This window comes from Rissa tridactyla, chromosome 9 (assembly GCF_028500815.1).
Source record: "Rissa tridactyla isolate bRisTri1 chromosome 9, bRisTri1.patW.cur.20221130, whole genome shotgun sequence".
NCBI lineage: Eukaryota > Metazoa > Chordata > Aves > Charadriiformes > Laridae > Rissa > Rissa tridactyla.
Window position 1 is genome coordinate 7,913,306 of NC_071474.1, and position 27,813 is coordinate 7,941,118.

A 27,813-nucleotide genomic window follows, 5' to 3' on the forward strand; every position below is an offset into this window, starting at 1 on the left:
TGTAGGCAAGGTTAAACCCAAGCTCTGCAAGGGGTGTGTGGTAGCTGCATGCACCAGTCGTGGCTGGAAAGGAGTCAGAAACTAGGGGTTTCATTTTTATCCCTTTGGGCTCTTCTTTCCCTCTGTCCTCTCTCTTCGAGGTATCGACACAACGGTATAGAAATGGACATTTTGATTTTTCCAAGCATGGCTCTTTTTTGTTCCTCTTCTGCGTCCACCCCCCCGACCCCCCTGGCCTCTGTTGCTCACATCAGGACCTGATCTCGAGTCTCTGGCAGGCGCAAAGCAAGCAGGCCACCTCCAACCAGAGCAGAGGAAGCCAGAAGGATGGGAACCACCTTGGTTATCCCTACGAAGGAGGAAAAGATTGAGTTCCCCAGGATGGCACCAAACTTACAAAGCCCATTGAGGATGCCAAAGGCCGTTGCCCTGCGGGGAAGAAAAGCAGAAAACAATGGTTAGGAGGGAGGTTCTTGGCATAACTACAGAAGATCTGGACAGGTAATTTTGTGAATGCTCTTAGGTTGCCCAGGCTATGCTTCTAGCAAGTAAAGCCAGGCAGGATAAATAAATAGATAGATAGATGTTGGGGTTTTGCATGTCTGTGTGAATGATGAGAACGTCTGTGTGTAGTCATTTCTCCTTTCCATCTCAGCTTCTCCCTAGCCCTGTGGAGCCCACTACGACAGCCTTTGCCATCCCCAATGACAGCTGGACACAACCTCCTCTAGAACTTATCAAAGCCCTTCTAAGCGCTGGCTGGAGTGGATTGTCACCAGAGAAACAACCCAGGCTCTCCTCCGAATTCTGCTTCACCCAGCAGCTAAAGCACGCTGCCTTCAAAGCACAGTCCTTCTCCTTCCCTTCTGGCTTCCCCCAACAGCCCGAAAAAGGCAAAAAAGGCAAAAAAGGCTTATAATGATGCCACAAGGAAAGGTTTAATCTGCAGCACATTCTTCCAAAGCTTGCTGTGCTACCTCATCTCCCAAACCATTCTGCGCACATGGCTGTCTCCAGGTTGTGGAGGGGAAGGCTGTCATGGTGATGAGCTATGTCAAGATGCTGGGGGATACAGGGATACATGCACATCCATGAAAATGATAGAATCCATATTTTATCTGCCTGTAATTTCCATACACCCACACGACTCCCTGCCTACAAGACACCATGCATGCAGAATTATGCTTGCAAATGTCTGTGCTGATCCAGTACAGCCGCAGGACTACCCAAGCCCTTAAGGACTGGTGAAAATAAAAAAAAAAATACACCTCCCCCGACTACGCTTATCTAGAGTGACTTTTTCCATCAGGAACCGAGAGGACAAAGTCAGAGGGTGGAAATTAAAGGGACAAATATTCTGAGCACCTTTTGTCAGTGGGGTAGAGCTCCACAGTGATGACGTCCAGAGCGTTCCAGGCTGCAATGCTGGCCCCGCAGAAGAGGCACTGCCAGCCGATCATTGCTGACTCGCTGTTGCCGAAGAAGAGAAAGAAGCAGCACACTGCTGAGATCAACATTGAGCCACCTACGGGAGGAAACCAAGAGAAAAATGTTGGCACCGGTTTTCCCTGTCCACAGTTGAGCAAACACATTTGTTGATAAAGATGGCTTTCAAGTGACGGCGTTTCACCCCAGAAGAAATTAAATCTGCAAGAACCCAAAAATACCTTGATGCTGCCTATCTGTCATTCTCTGATGCTGGAAACCAGCCCGAAAATGTTCTCAATGACCATCTGATCTTGCTGATAGTCCTGCTCTACGGAGACTCCAAAGACAGGCTTTTCCAGGCATGTTTCCAGCATCTCCGACTTCCAGATGGACCCAGAAAGAGCAGGGGCAAGTAAACATGAAAGTCAATGAGGAGGAAGAATCATTGCGAAGGTTTTCCAACTTGAGTTTTGAGTGAAGAGCTGGTGCATTTCATATCATATTGAAATCACTTGACACGTTTATAGTCTCAATTAGGATAATTTACAGTCAATTTTATGAAGCACTTGAGATCTCTTTTAATTATAAGAACATCATTAGATTTCATGGCACATTTGCACAGGAGCCATAATTTCATGAATGCCACCGAGGGAGAAAGTGAGAGAGTTCATGCTCAGTTAGGCACAGTTCAGATTCAGAAATATTAATGGCTACAGCACTGCCTTCTACCCTGTTGGGAATTTTCACTTGAAGATGCAATTTTTGCAAAATCAAAGTATCTTTCATTGTAAAGTTTTGTCATTGCTGAAATATCTCCATTTACTACCAGGAAACTGAAATAGTTTGTTTGTTTGGGGTTTTTCGAATCAATTTGATGCCATCCAAAATAATCTGAATGCTGAACCAGAACTAAAATGCTTCATTTTGGACGTTATGTTCCATCTTGCCACTGCGGCGCCCTGCCTATAAAAAGCTGCCGTGCAGGACTCCATATCCACTTCTCCTCCATGGTACCTGGCCAAAATACATCCCCCGCTGTGCGGGGTGGATATTCCCCCTGCTGAAGAGGTACAGTACAGCATTAGGGTCACCGTCTGTGCCCCTGACCTGACATTTGGCACAGGAGAGGGTTTAGCAGAACACGATAACACTGAACTGAAGTCCCAGCGAGGCACATAACGCAAAAAGCAAAATTCAGTTTTCCTGCTAAGCTGACCAGAAATAATGTGTTCATCAGAGCGATACGGGTGGGATGCCAGAAGGCTGTTTCAATTGAAAATTCCAGAGTGAAACGTTTCAACGTGTCGTTACTAATTTTTGTCCTGTACTTTTCATTCTGCAGAAGAAATAAGCATTTAGGATCCCAGCTGTCATCTCAATTCCAGAGGAAGATGCTGAAACGCTGACATGTTTGCAGGGGGGACAATCTGATTCTCATTCAGCTTTATTTAATTTATTTCCCACAGACCCTCTGATTTGCTTGGGTCTTTTCCAAATTCACTACACGAACGCTCATTTCCCCTGCAACATACATTCCTGACACACTGGCGGGGGTCATCTTTCTTACCTTAACCTGTCTGACGGTGAGGCTAAGCTGACTAAACTCCCCTCTGTTCTCAGAAGAGAAAGGTAGGTGAGCTCCAGTGAATGAGTCACCCCTTACCCCGAGCCACATCCCTGATTTTGTTAAACTCACTTGGCTGTCCCTGGAGGTACGATTCCCACAGTACCCGGAGAGCAAGGTCTGAACCCTGGAGGAAGCAACACCAGAAATTCCCAGAGTAATCCTAAAGCTGATACAGTGATAACTTATTCCAATGACGCTAAAGGGTGGCATCTTGTTTGGCTGTGACATGGTCAGTTAATCTACCATACGCTCTCTGAAGCTGTTTGTAAGATCATTTGAAAACCAGGAAACCAAAAGAGGGAACTCCTGGGCTATCGAGATGCTGCATCAAATAATCTTTGTGAATATTCACTGCTACAAGCAAAGTGTTTATTTACTTATATGGAATGCTGTGGACATCAGCATCCACCCAACAGCACCAAGAGGTCCTGCTTCAGCTCTGACACTGATGTGCTGAGGACTGGGTAAACAATAGGCTTTGAGGTAAAAGCCAAAATAAAAAAATGAGAATTTCACAGCTACCCAGAAAAGCGGGGTGAGGAGGCGAGGAGCAGGTAACTTGCCCACTGCCACAGAGTAGGTCACTTCCGTCACCCTCGAGTCTCTTTACCCTTCTGCTCCGTTTGGTCCGGGAGTGACTCATCCCCACCTGAACCATCTCGGCTCACGTTGGTGAGTGCAGATGCAGCGAGACCTTCACACTGACCTCGGCTCTTTGCAGAGTCGTGCTCCCACCCACGGCCTGTGCCATCCACCCGTTGTCCCCGCTCACCGATCATCTTTATCCTCCCTATTTTGTCCATGAGTAACGCAGAGATGATGTTGCCCGGCAGCACAGACAGACTGCCCAGGAAGCTGACCAGGTAGATCAGGAAATCGTTGTCCTCCTCGAAATCCAGGTGGCAGCCTTCCTTTTCCTTCATGAATGTGCTGTTTACGAGCCTGCAGTTGATGAATTTATGTTCGTAGAGATCTGCGAGGGAAAGAGGAAAAATCTTGATCCTGCGCAGCTGATCTCCCTTCATACAGCAGCAACAGGACTCAGGGTCAAAACCAAACCAGAGATCTGAGAGGTGCTCTTCACCAAATGGAAATTCAGGGAGTTTTTATTTTAGCGGCAAGCTCTAGCTGCATGCTTGGCACATGGTGGGTGTAAGCTCGTGCGCTCCCTATATTTCTGGAGTCACCTGGACCAGTATCCCCACGCCACACGGACAGGAAACGCAGGCTCTTGCTTTCATGCATTATGATTCGTTCTCTATTAAAGTAGAAGTGAAAAGCTTTTTCAGCATAAATTAATGAATATCTTACTGCTTATGACCACCAACCGCAGGTTGGTTAAAATTATATTTTAAGCCAAATTTGTTGAATTGAGCTGTTAAACTGCTAGGCATTTTGCCATTACTTTAACCTGCCAAGGTCTGAGCGCAGACTTTTGCGTTTCCCGTGCAGCAGCCAACGACACCAGAAGCCATCTGGTTAAAAACACCGATGGAGCAAACTGAAGCCTCCGTCCAAATGCAGCACCCTCTTTCTTTTCCCATCATCACTCTCATTACCCAGCGCACACACACAAACATGCAGACCCCTATCGTCCTTTCTCCCAGAATCTGACAAAATAGTTCCTAATTAGAGAGATGGGACCACAGCGGGAATGCCATTACCCGTGTTATAAAAGACAGTAGAGATGATGGTGCAGTTTTCGAAGAAGGTCTCGCTGGATGTCACGTCTTCAAAGTAGCATTCCTCAAACAGTGAATCCTCAAATCTCACTTCCTTGAATTTCATGCCAATAAATCTGCGGGGCAGGAAACAGAACTTCACCCTGTGCTTTCAGGTATTTTCTACACTATATAGCATGTAACGGCTGTTTCAAGAGACAGAGTAATAACGGCAATTTCTAGGGTCATTTACAGAAAAGGTGTTGCTTGAATGCGTAACTGTCCTTCCATCTCCATGCTTACACATTTTGTATTTCAGTAGAAGCGATGGGTTTGAAGAATTTGTGGGTTTTTTTAAGAGAGATGGACCTTTTCGGATTTCTGGCAGTTTTTCCCTTTCAAAAATAGTCACACCTATGAAAATGTGCTTCTAAGGCTGAATGGACACAAATCCTCTCACTTTCAGTACTAGTCCATCTGAAGAAGAAATAATTTCACCGAGTGCATGGCATTTTCTCTGTGGACTGGCCTTGCCGCCTTCCTTGTTCTGCCCCTTCCTCCAGCATAAATGCAAACAGACATTATCAGGAGCCCGTTGAGCCATTTGGTGAAAGGCTTCTGACAGCTGTTTAAACTCAAAGTGATTTTTAAAGCAAAAATGCAGCAGGGTTTCTAGAGAGAGCGGGGAGATTATCTGAGTTCTGCTTGTAACCATCTCTGTTCGGGGAATATTGCTTATCATGTAATGAAAACAGATTACACTAAAAATAATCAGCTGTGTCAGGTGATTGATTTCTCCTCTGATGGGAAGCTTGACACGTCTGACCTGCCTGCCTGAAGGATGACACGATATTGATTTACCTACGAAATTTTGCAGGGACACGGAGAAGATGTATTAGTTAATGCACAGGCATGTTTGGAAGATGTAAGGAGCTATTAAGAGCAAGCATTATTGCTCTAGTTAAAGAGGCCATGACTGTCACCAAATAAAAAGCCTTCTAACATATACCCAGAAACTTAATTGAATTGAGCACTTACAACACAGTCGCGCATGATGGCTGTTTACACCATTAACTGAGCACTGCAGGGCTTCTTAACTGAAGCTACTAAGAGATATTATTAATGCTCGAAATACCATGAGAAGACTATTCGAGTCTTTTACTCCATGTAGAAGGTCTCATAGGTTAGAGCAGAACTGAAGCTGTTCTGCATTTGCTCAGTAATAGCCTGTGATGTATTTACTCCCAAAGGCGGCTCGAAGCCCTTTTCCTGCAGTTTGCTTTCTTAACATCTGTCTTTAAGAGAGTCATACAGCAACGGACTGGTGTTCAATGGAGTTTTAACTCACAGCTATAAGTCATATCGAGATATGCTGTGGGCATTACTGGAACGTAGATTGATCAGGTTTTGAATTTTTGAGAAGACCAAGGAAAGCGAATAGTGAACTACATCACCTTTTTATGTCTTCATCCTGCAAGGTGCTGAGCATCCTCAATTCTCAATGAAGTTAGTGAAAACAGCACATTTTCTCCAGGTATAAGATAAGGGTCCCCAGTCCCCAAATTTGACCACCATCCACTTCTCACTGGGCTTTGTTTGGCTGCTCGATAGCAGCAGGGGAATAGGAATTATGGGGTTAGGTTTGCACCATCAAGCACAGCTCCTTGCTGCAAGGAAGGTCTCTGGAAGGACATAGGGACATATGCTGGGGTCTCCCACCAACGTCTATCAGATATACACCAAGGAAATGGTGACAAATAGTTTCTGAGAGGAGAGGAATAACCCGTCTGGGCAATGAGGTATGGTTTCACCCATAAAGATTAAAACAGCGAGTGTTTTATGTAACATTGAACACCCCATGGGACCTCCCCACATAGTGCAAGGCAGCTGGAGCAACAGCCTGGCTAGCCTATCTGGGGCAAGGGGACCTCCACAGAATTTACATAGGGATATTTCACCACCCATTTTATTGGGATTTAGAAAAGTAGTGATGGCCTGGTACAAATCACTAGGATTTGTATTGCTGTGGAACACAGACTGATTGGGGTCCAGGCTGGATGCAGAAGAAAAACCACCAAGCTTAGCCCAAATAGGAGAAGAAAGGGAGGAAAGCAATGGTGTTCTGCTACAGTAACTTCACTGACTTTAAAGCACTAAAAAAGAAGGTGATATACTCGGCTGTGGGGAGATGTCGGCCAGCGTGGGAGAAGAACACCAGTACAACTGGCCACGACACAGCTCGCACTAATGGGCTGCAGGGTGGAGACAGGGCTAAGTCATACAGGGGGCTTCAAGGAAAACCAGCTCTTTCTTTTGGAAATGCGGCAGCAGGGCAGCTTCATTACAAGTGATGGTCTCCCCTGGCCAAGACCAGTAGATGTCAGTGCGTGCTAAGGAAAGAAAAGTCCCCTCTGCATCCAGAGCTGCCCAGCACAGCCATGTGGGTGCCCGCTGGCCTGCTCCTGCTGAAGGCAGGGCTCCTCACAGGCATCCCCTTGGGTCTGGAGATGCGAGTGGCTGAGGCAGAGTGCGTGAAAAGCAGGAGAAAAAGGATATTTGGTCTGCAGAAAACTGCCTTTGGGATTTTGAGAGATACAGACTGTGTGTCCAAAAGAACAACAGAGATTTTCAAGTCAGTGGAAAATTAAAAAAAAAAAAAAAAGAAAAAAATTAAAAAAGGAGCTTTCTAGAAACGTATTTCAGTTTGCATGCATCGGACCAAGTTCTGTTCACTTACTTATCGTTTCTGTATTCCCCGTTTCTATGGATCTGGTTTTCGAGGGTGAAATTAAAGGTGAAGTGTGACACTTCTTCCTCATCAAAGATCTTCACTCGGGATTCATATGCCTCTTCTTGGAAATACCGGATCATATCAGGGAACCAGACAATAAGGCCATAGTAACTATAGCAGGATGGGAGACATACATTAGGGATACGAGATACTGGCACTGCAAATATTGCCGTGCTTTTCCAGTGATCTACTTCATAACCTGTAAACCTGTTAAACTCCTAATGCCAATGCATTTCTGATACAAATTCTTGCTCGGGTCGGACACAGGACAGAGCAAAGTGCCTCCCTACTCTAAACACTCAGCTGATCTCAGAAGCACGTTGAGCCATTTTCGTTCACTTAAAGCAGGACAATTCATTTAAGTTCGACTCCTTGGCTGGGAAATCCAGCCATGTGCTATCCTTGCTGCCCAAGAGGCTAGCAGAGCAGTAAGAAATTTGTAAACTCCCCCAGAAGGCAGATTTCTGCAAGTGTGAGGTTTAAGTGAGAGTCAAAATTTACCTGTAGTTTAGATTTAGGCTCACCTGAATAGTTTTGATCTAGACTAAGGAACAGACGAGAATCCAGTAGGGTTGTGTCTTTTTTTGTGTGGACAAGATCAAATGGAAGATCTAGAGGTGAGAAAGTCGATATTCTACTGCCCTACTCACCGCTTCTAAAGTCCTGATTTGTTCCAAGCACCTTGTACTCTCATATCAGCAATCAGATTGATCAACAGTTCTTAGGAGAGCAGGGCTTAGTACACAAAGACTCTTTAAAATAAGACCAGGGTTAATTTTTTAATAGTTTACTTAAATGTGTACATAATTATTCAAACTCTGAGGGCCCTCTAATTTCCTGAAGAAGTTAAACAAGTACCTTACCTTAAGGCCATTGTAAACCAAACTACAGCCAGCATCAGTGTGTTCATCCTGTACTGGGCTGTTAAGCAGTATAGCACATTGTCCCAGACCTACAGACCCACAAGAAGGAATTAGCTGCAAGGACACCCAAACAGACACTTGGCAGATTAATTTCCGAGAGCGTCATAAATATACTGTCAGTAAAAAGGGCTCGTTGGGGGAAGGTCAGATGCGCGGCTTCTATTCGGTGTCGGTTCAAAGTTATATTTATCGAGATAAATGGGCAAAAAGATCGCTTACTCAGCTGTGTGCCATGGTACTTGATCTGAACCCTCTGTAATGAGCTGGCGTGCGTGACCAGGGCTGGGCTGGCGTGATGCAGTGTCTCTCTCAGGTTATATCAGTAAATGTGGACATGAGCCTGTTCTCAGACCTGCTGTCAATTTCGTCTTTTCACATATACTTATTGTCTCAGGGGTGCTTTCAAAATGACCTCCAAAGCTCGCTGAAGAACAAAACCCCAAACACAGCTGGGACTTTAGGAGGAGTAAGATGAACTCAGGTAGGGATGAAGCCGAGCAGAGCAGGAGGCAGACCAAGACCTGCTCTTCTTGATCTGTTACAGAAAATACCGCCTGGAACATGAGGGGATGTAACTCCTCATGCTCTTAACTTGATATATAAACATAATAATAGCATAGCACCTGCGTTGCTATCAATTATGGAAGACTCTCCTTTACTTTAGGCTCATCCTCCTAGACTGGAAGATCTAGCAAGATTTTCCACAAAGTTCTGCATGGGCATAGGTAAGCAGCATAGCATGTGTGAAAGGTTAAATTAGATGAAGAGACAATACAACACTGTTAGAAAATCAGTCTCAGCAGGAGCAAGGAGCAAACACTCTTCTGAATCCACTGCAGGTGGTAAATTCACTTAGGCTTGGGGGAGAGGGAATCAATATTTATCTGCCCAGAAAGAGAGTCAAGTGCTTGGGGCTGTGGCTCATCATGGAAGGCCTGCCATCTGGACTACCACGATGCTCACAGGGGCATTTTGGGGGCTGGCAGTTTGGAGATGCTCACATCTGCATAGCAAGTGCAATCAGAGTACAGCCTTTTGCAAACACCAGCAGATTTTTTTGAGTGAGGGTCAGGGTTTCAAGACACCATGACCTGAAGCAATGAGGCACCAGAGCCCAAAGCTCAAAAGTCCCTGTGGGATGTTTTTTAGTTCTCTTTACCTGTTTGAAAGTGGTTGTGATTCTGACCAGCCACCGCTGGTACCAGGTCCCTGTTGAGCTCTGGATTTCAATAAATTCATCTATTTGCTTTGGAGTTTTGATATAGGAAACCTGGAAAAAGGGGGGGGGGGGGAAGAAAAGGAGAAAAAAATATATAAAAAATTGGACTGAAGTTTCTAGAATTGATCAAGGGTGGATTTTAAATTCCACTGTCTTCTGGGCAATATTTCCACCCGATATCCCTTACTATCTTTTCCTTGAATGTTACTACTAACAATTGAGCTAACCGATTTAATTACAGCAAGCTATTTTATTATAGAAAGAAGCCTGCCCTCCTTCCTGCCTTCCTTTCCTCCATCCTTTCTCTCTCTCTCCTTCCCTGAAATATTTCAAGTGCATCACATCCACTTCAATCTTTCATTTGTTGGCTAATGTGCCTGTGCACTACCTTATTTCTCTATCCTTTAGATTCCCACAGGAAATTAGGACTAGGCAATTATAGTAAAAAAAATATATCCATGATCATCCATTTGTATCCACATTGAAATGTGCCCTCAGGATCTGTTTCTTCAAAGATAACTGACACGAATATTTCTCATTCAGCACCTTTTAAGCACCACTGGCAGAACTTCTATGACAAACGAATATGTAGATGGGAGTCTTTGCAACTGAAAATGCACTGTGTCATCAAATGAGCCCACACCACGCAATCAATTTGCTCCACTAATCCGAACCTTCAACACCAAACACCTGAACTGGACTGCTCAAGAAACCCTTAAAAATGGGTCCCGAAAAATATTTGCTCAATAATTTTAAGTAAAAGCCTTATTCAGGGAAACCAGATCTGTTTGTAAACACGAGAAGGAGGTGAAAATTTACTGAATAAATTTCTGACTACGAATGAGCGCCTTGGCTCAGCTGTGGAGTCTCCGTGTTCCTCTTGCTGGCACTGTTTAAATGTCAGATCTGGGAACTGTCCCGGCACCGGCTGACTCACCACAAACCGGCAACTTCTGGCCTACCAGAAAAACATAAAATCTGACAGTTTGTGCTACACCAGCCGCATTGATCATCCGCCCGTGCCAACGGATGTCAGCAAATCTTGACTCAGCCAGCGCGCCATACCTCGAGGTGCGATACTGAGATCCGCTCATGCTGCAGCAGTCATGACACTGTTGGATGGAGCAATGAGCACTAATGGGTGATGTGCAGCTGCTCCTTCATTCTCCTACTCAGACTCTCATAATGCCCAACTTTGATATGTATATCTATATATATATAATTGAGTTTCAGTCCTCTTCCCACCACACAGCAGGACTGGCCACCCCAGCTCGGCGTTACAGCAAAGCCAGGTAGGGATTCAGAGAGATGGTCTCTCGTACCTTTGCTACCAAGGTTCACATTAGTCAAATGGCTGGTAGCCTAAAAATAACACATGCTCATTAAGTTCCTACCTGAACATGCACACAATCGTCATGAACTGATATTAATCTAATTTTCTTGAAGGATCACTCCTGAAGGGCCCTGTTGCCTGACAACCCTTCTGAACACGTAGCCTTGCTCTCCTTTTTGTTCCAAAAGACATGTTTGACACACAGCCATATCTCCTTTTCTCCATCCTTTAAAAGCACATGTCCTCTTACCTTTAAAAGCATAAATCAAGAGCTATTCCCTGGCCGGCTCACTGGGAGTTTACAACTGAATTATAGTAATTTGCAGCTAACCCCAGCATAAACCTTTTACCTGATTTTACTATTAACAGAGTCCACTGGCGTGACCTTTTTCACAACAAGCAGCAGACTAATGAGTAATAGCCACTCATCCCACTTTCCCTTGGAGAGATTAAAGATTGGGTATGAGGCAGGTGGAGTTTAGGAAGCTCATTAGGAGGTACGTGAAGTTTAATCAGAGTTTGATTAGAAGCCAGAATGGAGAAAGGAGTGACTCAGATCTCCCACATGACTAATATCTCTCTTTTTTGGTTTTAGTCTCTTACAGCAGACCAATTAAGCATGTGTGTAATTGGCAAATCACTGGTCTATATGCTGCAGAGTAACACCAGGAATGAAGAGTACTCACTGCAACTCACAGGACTGACTAATACTTGAAAAAACAGACTGGCGTCTAACTTTAATGCGCAAAATGTATCTCAGAGTCCTTTTTCTGATTGCTGGGGGAGGTCGTGTTGAAAGAGTCTCAAGAAGGAATAAACTGGTGCTGTGCTGCACCAAGGCAGATATGTCCAACCTTTCTTTTTACACACTCATGGCTTTTTCAAACTCACCGTAAACACCCTCTCTGGCTCACCCTTGGCCCGCATGTTGGTGTCATGAACTTGCTTGAGGATCATCCAGGCTTCATCGTGTTTACCTATCTGAAAACACCAAAGAAAAGGAAAATAAATTTTGAAGTTCCCAGCTCTGTAATTTACCGAAGCATGAAGAGAAACCAATTCTAGAGGTCCAATATAGTGGAGAAGCACACGTACGGCACTGGCTGTATTAAACGCAAATAGCTGAAAGCATGGTTTGTATTCACAGAGTGCAGCATCGCTGTGCTGAGGAAAGGAGTTACCCTAAAAGTGTCTGAGGCAGGAGAGCAGTCAGGAACAGAGCTTTAAAACCAGAGGAAAGAAGAGGAGATAGATGAGGAGACCTGGGCTCTAATCCCACCTCTGCTAAAGACTTGAAGGGTTGTCTTGGGCTAGATATCACCGCATTTCTCATCTGTGAATTTGGAATAAAGAATACTTGCATAAGGTCTCTGAGGTTTATGTATTTTACTCAGTAAAACATACTCTGTCCTTTGCTCTTCCACCAGGATTCAGTAGTTACATGTCAAAACTCTGTGAGATGTTTTCAAAATGCCTTTATTGCACTTACAAAATTCCCAGCATTCACCACCTTTTTTCTCTACAACGTTTGGCAGTGAAACATTAACCATGGTCGATTGACCTCGTTGTCTGTAGTCTTTGGGATTTAAGCAATCTGTGGAGCTAGTGTAGACACGTAGGAGTGGTTTTGCCTCTCAGCTTGTGCTATGCGTGTTTGATGGGACAGAGACAGACAGACCGTGACACATTAGGGACCAGCTATCCTCTGCTAATATCAGACTGCAACGTTCAGATGAATCGTCTTACCTCCAGCAAAAAACGCGGGCTTTCAGGCATGAATTTCAGTGCCACCAGGGAGGCGATACAGGGCAGAGAGCAGACAAGTACAAAGACCCTCCAGCTGTGGAAGTGGTACTTGGTTCCCATACTGAACCCCCAGCCTGGAAACAGCAAGAGCCAAAAAGTAAAAATACTGACCAGGCATTCTGAGTTTTTCTCTCCTAAAGCAGCTCTGAACTTTACAGCGCTGAATGATACAGGGACAGGTTGAAAGTTTGCTATTCTTAGCAATGACGGCTCTTAGAGGCTCAACAGCATGCTCAGTAGATAACAGCAAGTGAGTTCATGTTCATTACAGAAAATGGAGCACACTTGCTCAGGCTCTGCCTTTTAAAAACCTCCTTTTATCTTTGAGTTTAGAAATCACCTGGTGATAAGAATAGCTCCATGCAGCTGTAGGCAAGTAAGGCTGGGAGAGCACAGAGGAATCAGGGCTATAATTTATTGCTGCTCGGTGATTTTACAAAAAATCTACAAAGGTTAAATCCTCTCTGATCTGAGAGGCGCATTAGAGGTGTCTCCTTTCCGTCTTGTACATCACACATGTATTTCATATTTTACGGAAGCGAGCTAGGAAAGCAAGCTTATTTTTTTCCCAACCTACAAAACCTCAGCTGGGATTCAAACATAGAAGAACCAAGATCCTAATCCTGCATTTGAGATTCCCCCTCTCCTGCTTTTTTCCTGATGCCTGACCAGGTCAGGTATTCCCCTGCTAGGGACTGGAAAGCACAACATCATTCTTGCATTGCTCCAGTTACTTTCCCTAGGATCAAATCTCAAAAGGAATGTTTAATTCATTTTTTTTTCTATAAATATTTTTATTCATTTAATAAGGAAATCATCAAGCAATGGGTTTTGCAGAGGTCTCATCTGAGTCAGTCATGGTGTTCTACTCATTTCCCGAAGTTCCAAAAGAGTAGGTGGAACATGGGAAATCAAAAAGAGAAGCTATAAAAACAAAACATCGAAAAGTCATTTGAAAAATAAATGTAAATACATAAGAGTTTTCTAATGCAAATGTAATTGCAGATAATAGAATTACTTAACCTGACAACACTATGCAGTAAATTTGTCTATTTGTTCCAACAGTCTCTGTCATATCAATCAAAAGCATGAAAATTTCTTTATACTGAGCATACTTTAAAGATGGTGAAGATGGATTGATAGATAGATAAATGTTAGTGTTTTTCTTCATGGTCTTTGTGGCCTGTCCTACTTTCCTTAAACAGGATTTTGCAAACAGCTGGTGTCACTGGATACTGAGGGAATTAATCTTTTCCAGTAGATATTTGCTTCTGATGTTTCCCTAGGATATACACACGAGTTACAAGGAATACCACGTGACATGCAGATTTTTGCTCCCCAGAGCATGGATAGGTTTCAGAGTCTTCTGATCTACTATTTCTCTCCCACTCCCAGCTCTGGGCAGGGAACTCCTCAAGCCAATTAGGTGAAGTCAGATGTGACTCCAGCCCATCGCATGCTGGGGAGACGTGTCACCAGACACACAGCCCCGAGAGCGTTGACGCTTGGCTAAGGAAAAGAGCATGTGCTGTCCTCACTGCTGTTATTCATAGAACCCAGTAATTCTCTGATTAAAGTTACTTATTTTTGATAACTGGATCAATTTTTGCAATATAATCTCAGTGTAGTTTTCCCTGAATGCCCTGACATTTAGATTAAGCGCTCGGGCTCTGGCAGCATAATTCAAGGGGTGTATTTGAAGCTTTTGATGAAAAGCAGCCCTCATCAGTCCTATTTACAGCCCTAGTATCAGTCAATCAATCACTCAGTTGATTTATCCAACCTTTTGTGTGCGCTTCAGGTATCTATTATTTTCAGTGTTGTTTATGGTGGGATGTGTGAGGACTGACTAACGCTACCTGTGTGGGCTGTTGGGGTATTGTAGTGATGCAGGAATGTGGCGGTGTTGAAAGTCAAAAGCACAAACCAATTACCGTAATGCGGGATGATGCTCCAAGCCATTGCTGAAGCAAAAATACCACCAATCATCCAGAACATGCAAAGCCAGCTCAGGTGTTCCCCCCTCTTCTCACGAGATAGGAATTCAGAGAAATAGGCAAACACGATGGGGAGGGATCCCCCAATACTGAGGAGAAAAAACAGCACATGGGAAGAATAAGAGTTTTCTTCAATGTCTTTGTATTTAGGATTGCATATATAAAGAGGGAAAGTCACACTCATAGACCCACTGCACAAAGGCGAGGCTTGTAGGAAAAATGCAAATCTCTCTTTGGCTGGTCTCGTCTCAGACACCAAAGATAAAGAAGATTCTTCTCATGCTCTGAAAGCCGAATTTCCTGTACAGTTTATATAAAGCCAGTGTAATGCCCTGCTCTTCACCTAGACATCTTCTCTGTTGTTATTTCGTGATCACTCATTTTAGGGAGTTAAAATACAGGCAGGCGATGGGGACTGCTGAAGGTCTCATTGGAGGCCCTGGCTGTAAGGCTTGTAAAATGAGGTGGGCGTTTATCAGTCTCACGCGCCTTTCTGCACAATTTGGGCAGTGCCAGAAGAACGTCAATGATCAAGCTTTCTTAATGCTAACTCCTTAAAGGTCAAGAGTAAAGTAATGTAACCACACGTGCTAACCAGCAGTGCCATCCCAGCTTGGTACCAGACGCATCTCCGGAGGAGCCTTCCTCCTCCCACCCCACACACTCAAACTGCCAAGCTGTGGCAGGACTCCTCCAGGACATGGGGTGGATTCACCAGTTACCCACCCGAGGCCCGAGATAAGGCGGCAGAAGAGGAAGAATCCGTATCCCTGGACGAAGGAGGAGAGGAACGCGAAGGCAGCATTGATTGCAAGTGATATGATGAGGCATTGCTTTCTTCCCAGTTTATCAGCGAGGCCACCCAGCATGACAGCCCCCACCATCATTCCTAAGTAGACTATCAAGCCTAGAATAGAAACAGAGAGACAGTGAGTTTGGTTAGTGGGTACAAATATTAGGCAATGTAGAAGCAGATTTTAATGCTCCCGTACGGTAGCTGGTGTCAACCCAGTATACTATGCAATAAAGTAGAGATACCCCCATGCTCCCCCCCCAGATTAGCTATCTCAGATGCCAGAAACTCTATCCATTGGTGAAACCTAATTTCCTCATCTTCTGCCCATGAGCTTGCATCGCTCCCTACTGCATTGCTGCCTGCAATATAGTCATACCCTCATTTGACCAGACCCACATCTTTCTTTCCCTGCCTCCCCGCTCACATATCCCCTGCACGTAAGCAATGGCCAGGCATAAGCAGCTTAGAATACACGTGTCCCAGCTATGTGCCACCAACGATACAACAGAAGTCTGATGTCTTAACTCCGCTAACCCTCCTGAGCGCAATGGGACTGAGGATGTGCAGGGAGGAGGCTCTCTCTGGTTGCCGTTTGTACTCAGAAAGCTGTGAGAGCAGAGAGACTGCTAAAGCGTGGATAAATTCCTTTGCAGGTTACCTATCCTACCCATGCTTCCTTTGCAGTATATCATCTCTTTCACTCTCTGCTTTTCCTAGCTTTTTCTGAAAGGATCAGTCTGTTACTGAGGCTCACCTTGTGTAGCGCATCTACTTCCTTCGTTACTGAGCCAAGATCTGGCACCCAACTGAAGGATAGCTTACAGAAAAGAGTGCAGTCTTCATCTCAAAATTTCAGGAGAAAGCAGAACCTACTGCTCGTCTTCACAGTTTGCTCTAGGAAGTTGACACTCTGACATCGTTAAGAAAAATGGGTTCCGTTTTTTAACTTGACTTCAATAGATCTTCTACCATGGGGTCCTCAAAACACAGTTTCAGTGACTACATTTGCTGCCGGGCTGAATAGGAGAGAATGGGTTTCTTCCCTAAATAAGCTGCCTGTACCCAGCTCGCTATGTGCTTGCAACTCTGGCCTAGAAAACACAGCGGTGGTTCTTGGCTCTTCTACTGACAGCACCCCCAGAAGGGCCACCTATCATATTGCCTTTTCCTTTATCTGGGTACTAGTGTAAATAGCACTAATTAATAATGCTCACAGGTCCAGGAATTATTTTTTTTAAGCTGTAGATACTTCAGTGGGCAAGAATATTCCCAGGAATAACCGCAAGCTATGATTCTTCTGCTGGCAAAATTCCTGTTGAGGCCTGAAGGAGTTATGATATGAAAGGACAGCAGGATTAGATATTAAGCATTTAAAATCTAATAGCAATCAGTGCTGGAGGGCTGGAAACACTGATCAGCTAGAGGGAAATGATTTGCACTGTTGTTAAGGAATAATATCTGGTAATTGATCAGTCCAGCAGCTGGCACCACATGGACCAGATCTTTGAAGGCTTCATTGGCCCCTGGGCTTCAATTTTTTGTTTTAGGCTTGGCTGTGAACAAATCTCTGCTCATTCCTTTGAGCCAGGAAACCTGTAAGGATGGAAAGGATCAGGCAGGAGCATATGTCTCCAAGGCTCCTCTGAAAAAGCCCAGATGAGGCAAGAACGCAAGGAGAGAGACTATGCTCCTGAAGCTATGCTGAGTTTCACGGTGTAAAGGACAAGGCCCTTCGTACTTTGTCCTCTCGCTGAGTGTGGCTGCGGCTGCCTCTGCCTTAGCACTGCAGGGCCAAAACACTCAGTGACCCGGTGACTTTATAGCATGCTCTGATGGCTCTGCCAGCTGCTGACATGGAAGTGTTCGGGGCAGCACATCCAAGCTCACTGTTACCGCATTGGCAGCTCCTCACCTACTAACCCACATATGTCTCAGAGCTGTCTACTGCAAGCTAGTGGTCCACAGAACAGGAGCAGTGCCACCATCACCACATTTCAGAAGAAAGTGGTGGCAACCACCGTGTTTCCTGGGAAGCACAGAGGTGCAAGAGGCCGTTCCCAGAACACCTCCTGCATCATCTCAAACACCACGGGCTGGATTATAGCCTATGCCTATAGGCTGCACAGTCCTGCTGTGGAGATCCTGATGGGGCCTGGTCATGGCTGGATATGATCCAGAGGAGCTGAACTATGTCAGGATGGAAGAATATCTGCTGGATGAAAAGCAAAACTTGCAGTGCAGGGGGTTCTTGAAGGAAAAAATTATGCTTGGAGATGCTTGGAGGTTGGGGGCATGTCAGGTTCAAGACCCAGCTGAGCAGGGGTTGAAGAAAACACCATAACTGAAGAAAAGCAGCAGTGTTCCCTGTATCCCTGGCCCCTAGTGAAGGCAACAGGTGCTGAGCAAGTAAATACATTGTTTTAATAGGAAACATTCCTATTCACTGACTGAAGAAACGCAGCTAAAATAAACATTTTTCAGGCATGGTTGAAGAACATCTCTTTGGAGGGTCAATCCTCACCTTGAACCAAGTGTTGACTTCTCTTGAGAGCCAACAGCTTCCCAGGGACCTGTTCTGTCAAACACATCACTTGGGAAACAAGGTGACGACGAATTTTTTTGCAACTCGTTAACATTTAAACAAGACGATCAATTTGATGGCTGAAGGCTGTTCTATGCCATCCAGCAAAGCCGGCTAAGGACTAATGCAGAGAGTTATTTGGCAGCTGACTCTGTCTTTCTTCTGATTGTGAACGCCTGCACGTGATTTGAAATGCATTACTAAATTAAAAGTTATGCAGCAGAGAGCTGCTGCAGCATTTGAAGGATGCTTGTCTCACGTTGATCAGAAGTGGAAAGGTTCAGACTTCTGAAATCTCCTTGTTCCATAGCAGGGCAGTGGGGTCACCTCTCTGTGAATGGTTCTGCTTTCTTTTGTGGCCACAAAATGTCTAATGGGCAATTAGGATTTTGTGTGTCAAAGGCAAAAAAAATCCATTCTTGCCTCTTTGTACCACAACCATGGCACAGGGTTTTGCCGTCACAGTTGTACCTCCACACGGTACAGCTCCACACGGCTCTGTGCCATCAATACCCACACTGCCTGCCCTACCCTCCTCACCCGAGCTGTCCTGGTGAGGTGATCTGAAGGTGAGTAAAGGTTTCAGATACTGATCTGCAGCAGTCAGAGAAGACATGTACACAGATGGGAATCTGGGATCTCTTTCTCTGTTGACTTTGGTCTCCAGCTTGTTCGCTGAAGTGCAAATTACAAGGCTAGAGCTGAGGTAAAAAACCCTTTCAGTCCAAAATCTTGCTGAAGGAAGAATCTTAATGCAGCACTGTAAGGCTTAAGGCACTTACCCTGGCTCCTGAGCTACGTTTAATGGAGCAGCTCTGATCGCAGCCAGCAGACGGAAGCGATGATGCACCCTGGTATCTGCTCACTGGCGCGTCGCAGCTGCCCCTCTGACAGTGAGCGCTGCCAGCGCCGCGCGAGCGGCTCACGACACAGCTCAGCCCACCCCACCAGACCCCACGAGGAAGAAAAAAAATCATCTGCCTCAGTTAATTTTTTTCTTTTTTTTTTTCCCCCCTCGGAGAAAATCCCTGGATGGCAGATGTTCATCCAAATCCTCTTAATAACAGAAAACGTCCCAGCTCAGGAGGAGGTGGAGGAGGTTGTTTCTCTCTTCTAGCTGGGGATTTATTGCAGTGGGGATTTATTGCCGAGCACCCTGGCCGGCAGCAGGGCAGCCAGCTCTCTGGCCCAGGGAATGGTGGGCTTGGCATGGGACATGGCAGCGTGTGAAACTGGGTATCGAGAAGCAAAGTGGAGCTGCTTTTGTGGGCAAACCTCTGCAGATTCTGACTGAGGAGCCCAAACTTGTGATGGAAGGGAAAATTATATCTCTGCAACACAGTATCCATGTGGCTTTCATTGGTTATCATATGCGACAAACCAACGGATGCGTTGTCCCTCAGAAATTTAAAACAACGAAAATCTGTAGTAAAGGAAACCTCAGGGTTGACCAGAGACTGTCCGCTTGGCCAGCTTCTGAGGGGAAGGATCCCGGCTATAGAAATGTTTACTACAGGGCTGAAACAAAATCAGCAGGACACTTTATTCTGGTAGAGAGGTCTCTTTTGGTAAGACTGCATGTTCTGCATGGCCCGTATCGTTAAACCTTTTGGGGCAGCTGCTATAAAACACTCTGACAGCTCCCAGATTGTGGGACCCAAGGTGCACAATAACAAACATCAGGCTTTGGAGATTGCTGTCTCCTGGATTAACAATAAGGTGTCAGGGACCTAGGGAGGAGTGGAATAGTTACTCGTACAGTCTCCATGTGGGAGAGACAGTCTTCTGGAGAACATAGTGATGGTTGTTACCTCTGAAAGAGATCCAGCTCAAGGAAACTTGAATTTTAAGGAGAATTAGACCAAGAAAAGCGATCACTAAATGGTATTTCTTTTGTTGTTTTACTTCTGCCCACAAAATATTCTACAGAACAACACTACAGCAGTCTGTACGAGAAACTGGACTTCAGACCTCTGCTTTAAACCACGCAGACTTAGACTGTGCTGGGAGGACTCGGCTTCCAAATAAACACATGCAGCAGTTAGGTGAAATGTTAAGGGCAGCTCTGAATAAGCCATTATTTGCAGACTATTCCACGAGTAATGCAGTATAATGAATGCCTGTGGGAAAGCCTGCAATAGCCTCCCGTAAAATCGGTGGAAAACCGAAGAGCAGAAATTCTAAGAATAGATTTCAGATTATGACACATCCAATGCTGAAGTTATAAGGAAAATATGTGACCACTGACTGGGCTCATTCCCACTAGAAGAGAGGTAACATATACAGCATTTTCACACTAAGAAATTTATTAGCCTTTATCGAAGTTTTGTGCTCCATGTTAGACAGGAATTGTGGACTTAAAAGCTGAAGTTCTAGGAATAAGGAAAGGTGGATGTAGTACATGGCTCGGTGTCCACTAAACTGTCCTTTTACTATTTCAATATATTTTGAAGTGAGAGTTTCAGAAAGAAAACAAAAAAAAAACCAACAAGGTTTAACTAAATCTCCATCACAAGCATGAATTTCTTTCATTGACAGTTAATGGGATTAAAATTCTTAAAAATAAGGGAAATCTGAAAATAATCCCTTTCAAGGCAGGACAAGGACTCATGTTAAAAATGGAAAATTTGAGCAGAAAAACCCCACAGTTCAATGGGACGAATTAGTCCCAGAGCCCTTGGGGCTGTCAGGAAGGTGAGGAGGCCGCCCGGGTCCAGGTGCAGGGTTGTCTCAGCTCTAACTGGTCTGCACGGAGCCAGTAACCACAGGAACGTGGAAGCTCCTACCTGCCTTCAAAGCCCAAGCCACTACTTGTATAGCCCTATGGTAAAAAAGAAAGGCTTTTGAAGAGGGAAAGCATTTGGACACCAGAAAAGGATTAGAACCTCATATATCCTTCTATTCAAAGTGTAATAAAAACAAAATCCAAACACTCCTACCAGTGTAGCATACAGGGATGCACTTTATGGACACAAAATTTTGTGAGTCGGGTCTGTACAGTTTGGGAGATGGACAAGGCGAGGCACAGGATCCAATTGTGTGTAAGTAAGCTAAACGGAGGAATGAGCCAGTGGTCGTCCTGACTGTCTTGTGCTCTAGCGATGGCCGGCGTGTACCAGAGCAGGGGATGGTCTCACCAGAGGATGAACTGAGGGCTGAGTGGCCTTTTTTCCCTTTCTTCCTGAAATTTATCTGATTTTCCTTGTAGGCTTATTAGTGCTTTCCCCACTAATCTCCTTGACCTTGTAAATGGAAATCAAACGAAAGGGAAGTCTCGTTGCACCTGCCTTGTTGGTTAAGTACCGGCAGAGAGACTTCATCTACAGCTAGTGGCTCTGCCACTGAGAAACGGATCGCCCACGTGAAAGGTGGCTTTCCATTTTCGGAGATCTGGGGGTGGATACAGGGCAAATCTGGCTGCTGAGATCCAGGGGATTCTGCACATTAAAGCCAAAGGTGGATGCGCGAAGCCACGAGCGCTTTGACGCAGCAGCGGGGAGGCAACACGCAGCGAGCCCTTCGTCGAGCGCTGCCAGCATGGCGTGGGTGGCTGTTTACGCTCAGCCGGCTTCACAGCTCCCCACGGGACTTGTCCATCACCACAATATTCATGGGACCATCTGGTTCCCCCCACCCAACCCCTCTGCTAAAGCAAAGTTTTCAACAAGAGGAAGCCAAACAAATCCTCTGCTGTTAAACGAAAACCTGTTCGTGCTGGCTCTCGTCAGATGAAATTCCCGCAGGGTCTATAAATGGCGACACGGCCATCCCCACAGCAGACCTGCGCAAGGTGCGGGGTGTTCCCAAATCACAAAACCACCTCTTTTCCCCTAACATGTCCCTACCACTCAGGGTGATGATGCTTCTTGGGCTGCGGGAGTGTTTCTGCCCAAGAGCAAATTTGCAGCCAGGAATTCATGTCCGATGCTGGGGACGTGGACAGAGGCAGGTCTCACCAGGGTTTAGCTGGATGACGTGTTGGGGGGGTCCGTGGCCGTGGAGGTGCAAAACTGGCAGCCATGAGCCACGGCAGAGCAAGGAAGCCACATCTGGGCTCATCTGTGCTTATCCAGAAAAAAAAAAAAGGTGGAGAAAAGCCACAGAGCTCTGCCGAGGGGATTAGGATTTACTGTCATATCAGGTGAATTCAGGTCAATGAGAAGCTGAGGCCAGATTTTATCTCAGCTGATAATAAAACATCCTCTTCACACAACTAAAAGCAGGGATATTGTTACCCATCCTATTTAACCTGACTCACACAGCCAAGCATTGAATTGCTACATAACTGCATAATTCCTAATAGGATCTTTTTAATATTTTTTTTATCTAACACTATGAGGCTAAGAGTCTGTAAGACGATATCCTCCTTAAAATATTATTATTAAATCATAAAAGGAAAAAGGGAGCTGTGTGCCTGAAAGACGGATTTCATTCCCAGCATTGGTTGTGGCTGTTTCGCAGTTGCGGGCAAAGCCTTTAAAATTTTTCTTGTCTCAGTTTGGTGAAGCGTGAAATGAGGATAACGCAACTGCAGCCCCAGAGATCTGGGAAGCTTTAGCTGTGCCTTGAGTTTTTGATACACAAGATGTGAAAAGGTTTGAAACATGACTATGACACCATCTTTTATACTCGTGGTGTACTTACTGCTCTACGCTTGCGAATAGACTTAGTCCTCTGAGAGGTGATTAAAAGCACTTGAAGATAGAAATTTAGACGATATTTCTCCAAATAATGATACCATGTACTTTTCAGCAAATAAGCAAATAGAAAATTTATGGCTCTTCATACGATTATCCTTAGCAAATCAAAAAATATTCTGTTTCTGACAGGACGCCTTGTACTGAAAAGGAATATTCTGTTTCAGAAAATTTAATAAATTAATTTTTATTACGACTGCTACTGGAGAAAGCCCAGCAAAACAGATTTACCAAACGAATATGTAAAAATAATGTTATTACAAGTTACCAAACTTATTCTTAACAACTAGCGCTAAAAGTTGATTCGATCAAACTGCTGAAATATATAGCTGTTGATTTATTTATTTATTTATTTTTAATACCCCTGCAATCAACTTCAAAATAGCATTTCGCGTAACAGAAAACTCCAAATATGTGTTTTATCCCACTAGGGATATTTAGGGCTAGAATAGCTGTTAATTTGCATCTGATGGCGAAATGTTTATTTTCAGAACAAAATGTAAACGTTTTCTAAGATGTGTCATAGTCATTTCACACATTTCATGAAACACTGTGGGCATCTGTTTATTTGTAATTTTTGCATAATTTGGCCATAATTTGCTTGATATTTTCCCATGCTTGCTTTCCGAGGGAGGAAAAATATGCAATGTACAGAGTATTTAATGCAAAATGTCCTTTTAGCAAAAGGGGAATTTCACTAAATTGGTCTTTAGGGGGCATCTATTTTAGCTCTCTTATTTGTCCCTTCCTATTTCTGCAAGAGTTTGATTACTTACCTGATTCATTTCCCATTTTTTTCCCTCCCGGCCTCTCTTGTTATGACTGAGACCTTCTTGTGTGTTTAAATGTTAGCAGCTGCCTGGGAGCAACCTTAACTCCACCTGGGATAACCTGGTTATGTTTCCTTAGCAAAAACGTGTTGAGGCGAACGGTGTTGCTTGGGAATAAACACGACCTTGCCTGAGGACATCTATTGGTACACAGGAGCAAGGTGAGGGGCAGTAACTCGTGTGTGGATGATGACCCTGCATCCCTGAAGCCTCATGATAATTTGAGGGAAAGCTGTGCTTTCTCAATCAACCCTCCGTTCATTCTGTGCGGGCACACTCTTACAAGATCGCCACAGCACATGAAGCAGAAATTGAGGTGAAGAGCTCTTTGATTGCCACCCATTATTGTGCCAAGTCAAGTATCATTGAACCCTGAGCATTAACGAGATCAATTTGCACAACCCATAGACCATTGAGGGAATGGAACCCCCGAGGGATATGAGCACGTCAGAGGCTCAGAGGGAGCCTCTGAGCTTTGTTAGGAGATACTTTTTTCTACTTACTGGTGGATGGGTGCTGAAGCTAATCCAGGAAGGGTTCTGAGGAAGATTATGTTCCTGTTTCCATCAATAGCATCTTCCCAGCCTTTCCCTTCAGGAGCTGGTATCTGGCTGTCCTTGTCATGCCGTGTACCCGTGGCTGCTTAGAAGAGGGATGAAGCCCTCTTGCAGGGGCAGTACTTGGGACACCAAGCTGTGCTGGAGGCAGGTCTGCACCCAAACCTCGTCTACCTGCCCTGCTGCCTACCAAACCTCCAACACCCTCTGCTCCCTGCTGCTGCCCTCAGTTCGGCAGAAAGCTGTCCTCCTCCTCCCCAGACCCAGAGATCTGCACTCTGCCCATCTTAAGCCTTCCAGTGGTCCCATGCCCACTCCAGCCTTCTCACACCCTCACTTCTCAATGCCCTTGGGTCTTTATTGCTCGTATCAGTGCACCACTCTGCAATCTAAAGCTTTCTAAGCCAAGCTTAATTCTTTTTCACAAAGGATCATCTCACAAACCTCAGATCCAAGAGGAGATGATCAGAGGGCTGAAACACCTTTGCTATGAGGACAGGCTGAGAGAGCTGGGGAGTTGGGGTTGTTCAGGCTGGAGAAGAGAAAGCTCCAAGGAGACTTTATAGCGGCCTTCCAGTACCTGAATGGGGGCTACGGGAAGGATGGGGAGGGACTCTACCAGGAAGTGTAGTGATAGGACAAGGGGTAATGGTTTCAAACTGAAAGAGGGGAAATTTAGATTGGATATCAGGAAGAAATTCTTTACTGTGAGGGTGGTGAGACAATGGAACAGGTTGCCCAGGGAAGTTGTCAATGCCCCATCTCTGGAGGTGTTCAAGGCCAGGCTGGATGGGGCTTTGAGCAGCCTGGTCTTGTGGGAGGTGTCCCTGCCCATGGCGGGGGGGTTGGAAATAGATGATCTTTAAGGTCCCTTTCAACCCGAACCATTCTATGATTCCATGAAATCTACAGTAGAGAAATATCCAGCAGACACAAAAGCGTGTTTAAGAAATAAGATGGACTGACTCAGAGACCTCATGTACAACACCAACCAGTAGCAACTGAGTGCTACCATAAACATTCACTTTTCTCTCTTCCTTGAACTAAGACATATCAATTTTCCTTGGTTTTAGGAAAATTCTTTTTTTACCCTTCATACTTAAGCCACAAAATAATGTGAAGACAAGCTTTGAGAGCAGATCCCCCGAACAAACAAGCAAAGGACAGAGGAAATTGTTGCGCAAAACCAGGTTCTCAAAAGTTGTCTTCAAAAACGGGCAGGAAAGGCAGCAAGAAGAGCTCTTCCCCTAATTACCAATTCCAGATTAGCTTGGTTAATGCGCAGGAGGCTGGAGCTGGGGTTGGATACAGCCCCAAATGTCTCCTTGCTTATTCAGAGCTTATCAGAACACCCTGAACTTTCAGCCTTGCAAATACTGAGCTGCAAAAAGCAGAACAATCTCTCTCGGGAGATTTCTTGTTCATTTTTTACCTGTGGTTGAGCCAGAAATACTTCAAAGATAGATTTTCTTGTGACATTTGAAGTTTCCTGACTCGGGTGCCTGCCAGAGCTTGAGCTCTGTGGAGATAGATATTTATGGGGTCAGAGTTGCAGAAGATTTCAGCTTTCATATAGTCACCAAAATAAACGACCTGCTTTTCATAAAAGGTCTCATCACTGGAAAGGCACCCAGCCTGGTGTCCCATAGGGAGCTGGTGAATTCAGAAGTCCCTTTGAAATCAGGATCCAATTGTGAGGGATTTGCTTTTATATATCTGACCTGAGATATTCCGAGCTAGAATTTTAAAGTGGTTTGTGAAGCAAAAAAAAGTTAGCAAACTGTTTAAGGCAACTTAACTCTTTTTTTTTGTGTGGAAATAAACACCTTCAAGTTCAGAGAAGAAAAAAGAAGAAACAGAAGGGAAAAGTGTCTAGGACATCCGTACACCAAGACAAGAGGTCTATATAAGGATAATGATCTATTGCCTTTGTCACATGCAAATAATGCAAATAGAATGGAGTCAAGGGCTGGGATCTAATCCAAAATCTGCATTTCCCTTGTGTCAGGCAGGGCTTCTGGGCCAGAATGTTTGAACTACAAGCCCTGATGATTCCCCCACCACCCCAGTACCTGTCCATCCGGACATACTGTCCCCCTCCTAAAGCAGTTCTTCCAAGAGCTACTTTATTTTCCTTCCAGATGCACAGTACTATCGCGCAGCTGGCTCTCACTACAGGCCATGCTGGATGCTTTCCTGATTCTTAGAGATCTGCAAGACTTTGCCGACTGTGGCTTACAAGGTCCAAGGGAAAACACTGTTCATCCAAACCTTTCCACCCAGTCTCCCTCACAATAACTAAGCCTTTGCATTTTGACCGCAGGGAGGTGTCAATGGTGATGCAAAAGGGATGTTGCCAGTAGCTTCAGCCTTTAATCCCCACGCAGCACATCACAACTGCATTCCACAGACCTAAGAAGAAACTGCTCTGACAGAGAAGTTAGTGTGCAGAAGGAACCGACTGCGCAGCTGAGCTGCCAGCTGGGTCTTGGGGCTAAAGAAAAGGGGAACATGGGCAAAGTGGAAAACTTTGGAGAGCAGGGCAGCATCAGGAGCCACAATGTAACAGCAAAGTGGTCCACAGCAAACTGACCCCTGTCTTTTATATCTATCATATTTGGGTGGTACTGCTTTGTGGACTTCTCGTTACAATTTAGTTTCTAAAAGGACTGAAACCCGAGTCACTAAGTGCTCTAGTAGGCTCATCTTTCACGTATATTGCCCTTAAACATCGCTATGAGTTTCGCCCTGTGGACCTGCTGAGTGCGAGCTGCCTTGTTCAGATCCAGCCTGCAGTGACCAGTCCTGGGGCCACGGCACATTCATAAGGTGGGCTCCGATGTGGTGCAATTCTGCTGCTTTTGAGTAGTTGCCTTCTCAGCACCGTGCGAACACCTTTTGAGTCAGATCCACCTACCATGACTATGCATGACATACATACAACACAAGAGGAGAATCATCAGAAGGTCCTGAAATCGGCTGGTCACTAGAAATAGGTGTTCTATCTACTATTTACTGCATTAGAAGAGCTGTTCGCAAGTGGCACTTACCTAGCATCCCTTTGTTCGAACTGGATAAGCACATATCCTTCTCAGCACTGGGGAGAACAAATCCAACCACAAACACCTCCACCCCATCTGCCATCAGTGCCAACCCTAAAACAAAGAACAGGGTCCACTGGAAGCGTCCGTGGCCACACTCCTCAATGATGTTCTCGTACTGGTGGGCAAGCTGCTCCTCGTCCTCCATCCTCTCTGCCATAAGGTCAGCACGGTCTCTGTACTCATCAGCCACAGCAGGAGCTCGCTGCTTCTGCTTTTCTTTAATGTCATCTGGGTGCGGGATCCCTTGGTACTCCCCCTCATAGACCTCATCATCTTCATCATGGCCTTCTGTAACATCACTCTGGGCATCTTCTTCATGAGCAGGCTCATCCCCACCATGGTAGTAGCCATCATTGGGTGCGTACCCTTCGTAGTTACCATCTTGGTACCTGTAGTCATCCGAGACTTGGTTTCCTGCCCTTCCCCCTTGATAGAGGTTTGTGTTTCTATATCCATCATCCAT

The 27,813-nt window shown here is 45.1% G+C and overlaps 1 protein-coding gene across 1 annotated transcript; it reads right to left on the reverse strand.

Moving 5' to 3' along the window:
- Positions 1-245: 245 nt before the first annotated feature.
- SV2B (synaptic vesicle glycoprotein 2B) lies at positions 246-27,813 on the reverse strand. Its single transcript, XM_054214560.1, has 12 exons — positions 27,297-27,813; positions 15,512-15,692; positions 14,723-14,874; positions 12,729-12,862; positions 11,874-11,963; positions 9,590-9,700; positions 8,371-8,459; positions 7,454-7,618; positions 4,720-4,853; positions 3,828-4,028; positions 1,366-1,525; positions 246-429 (listed from the first exon to the last, which is right to left on the reverse strand). The coding sequence occupies exons 1-12, from the start codon at positions 27,811-27,813 to the stop codon at positions 246-248; spliced, it is 2,118 nt and encodes a 705-aa protein (XP_054070535.1).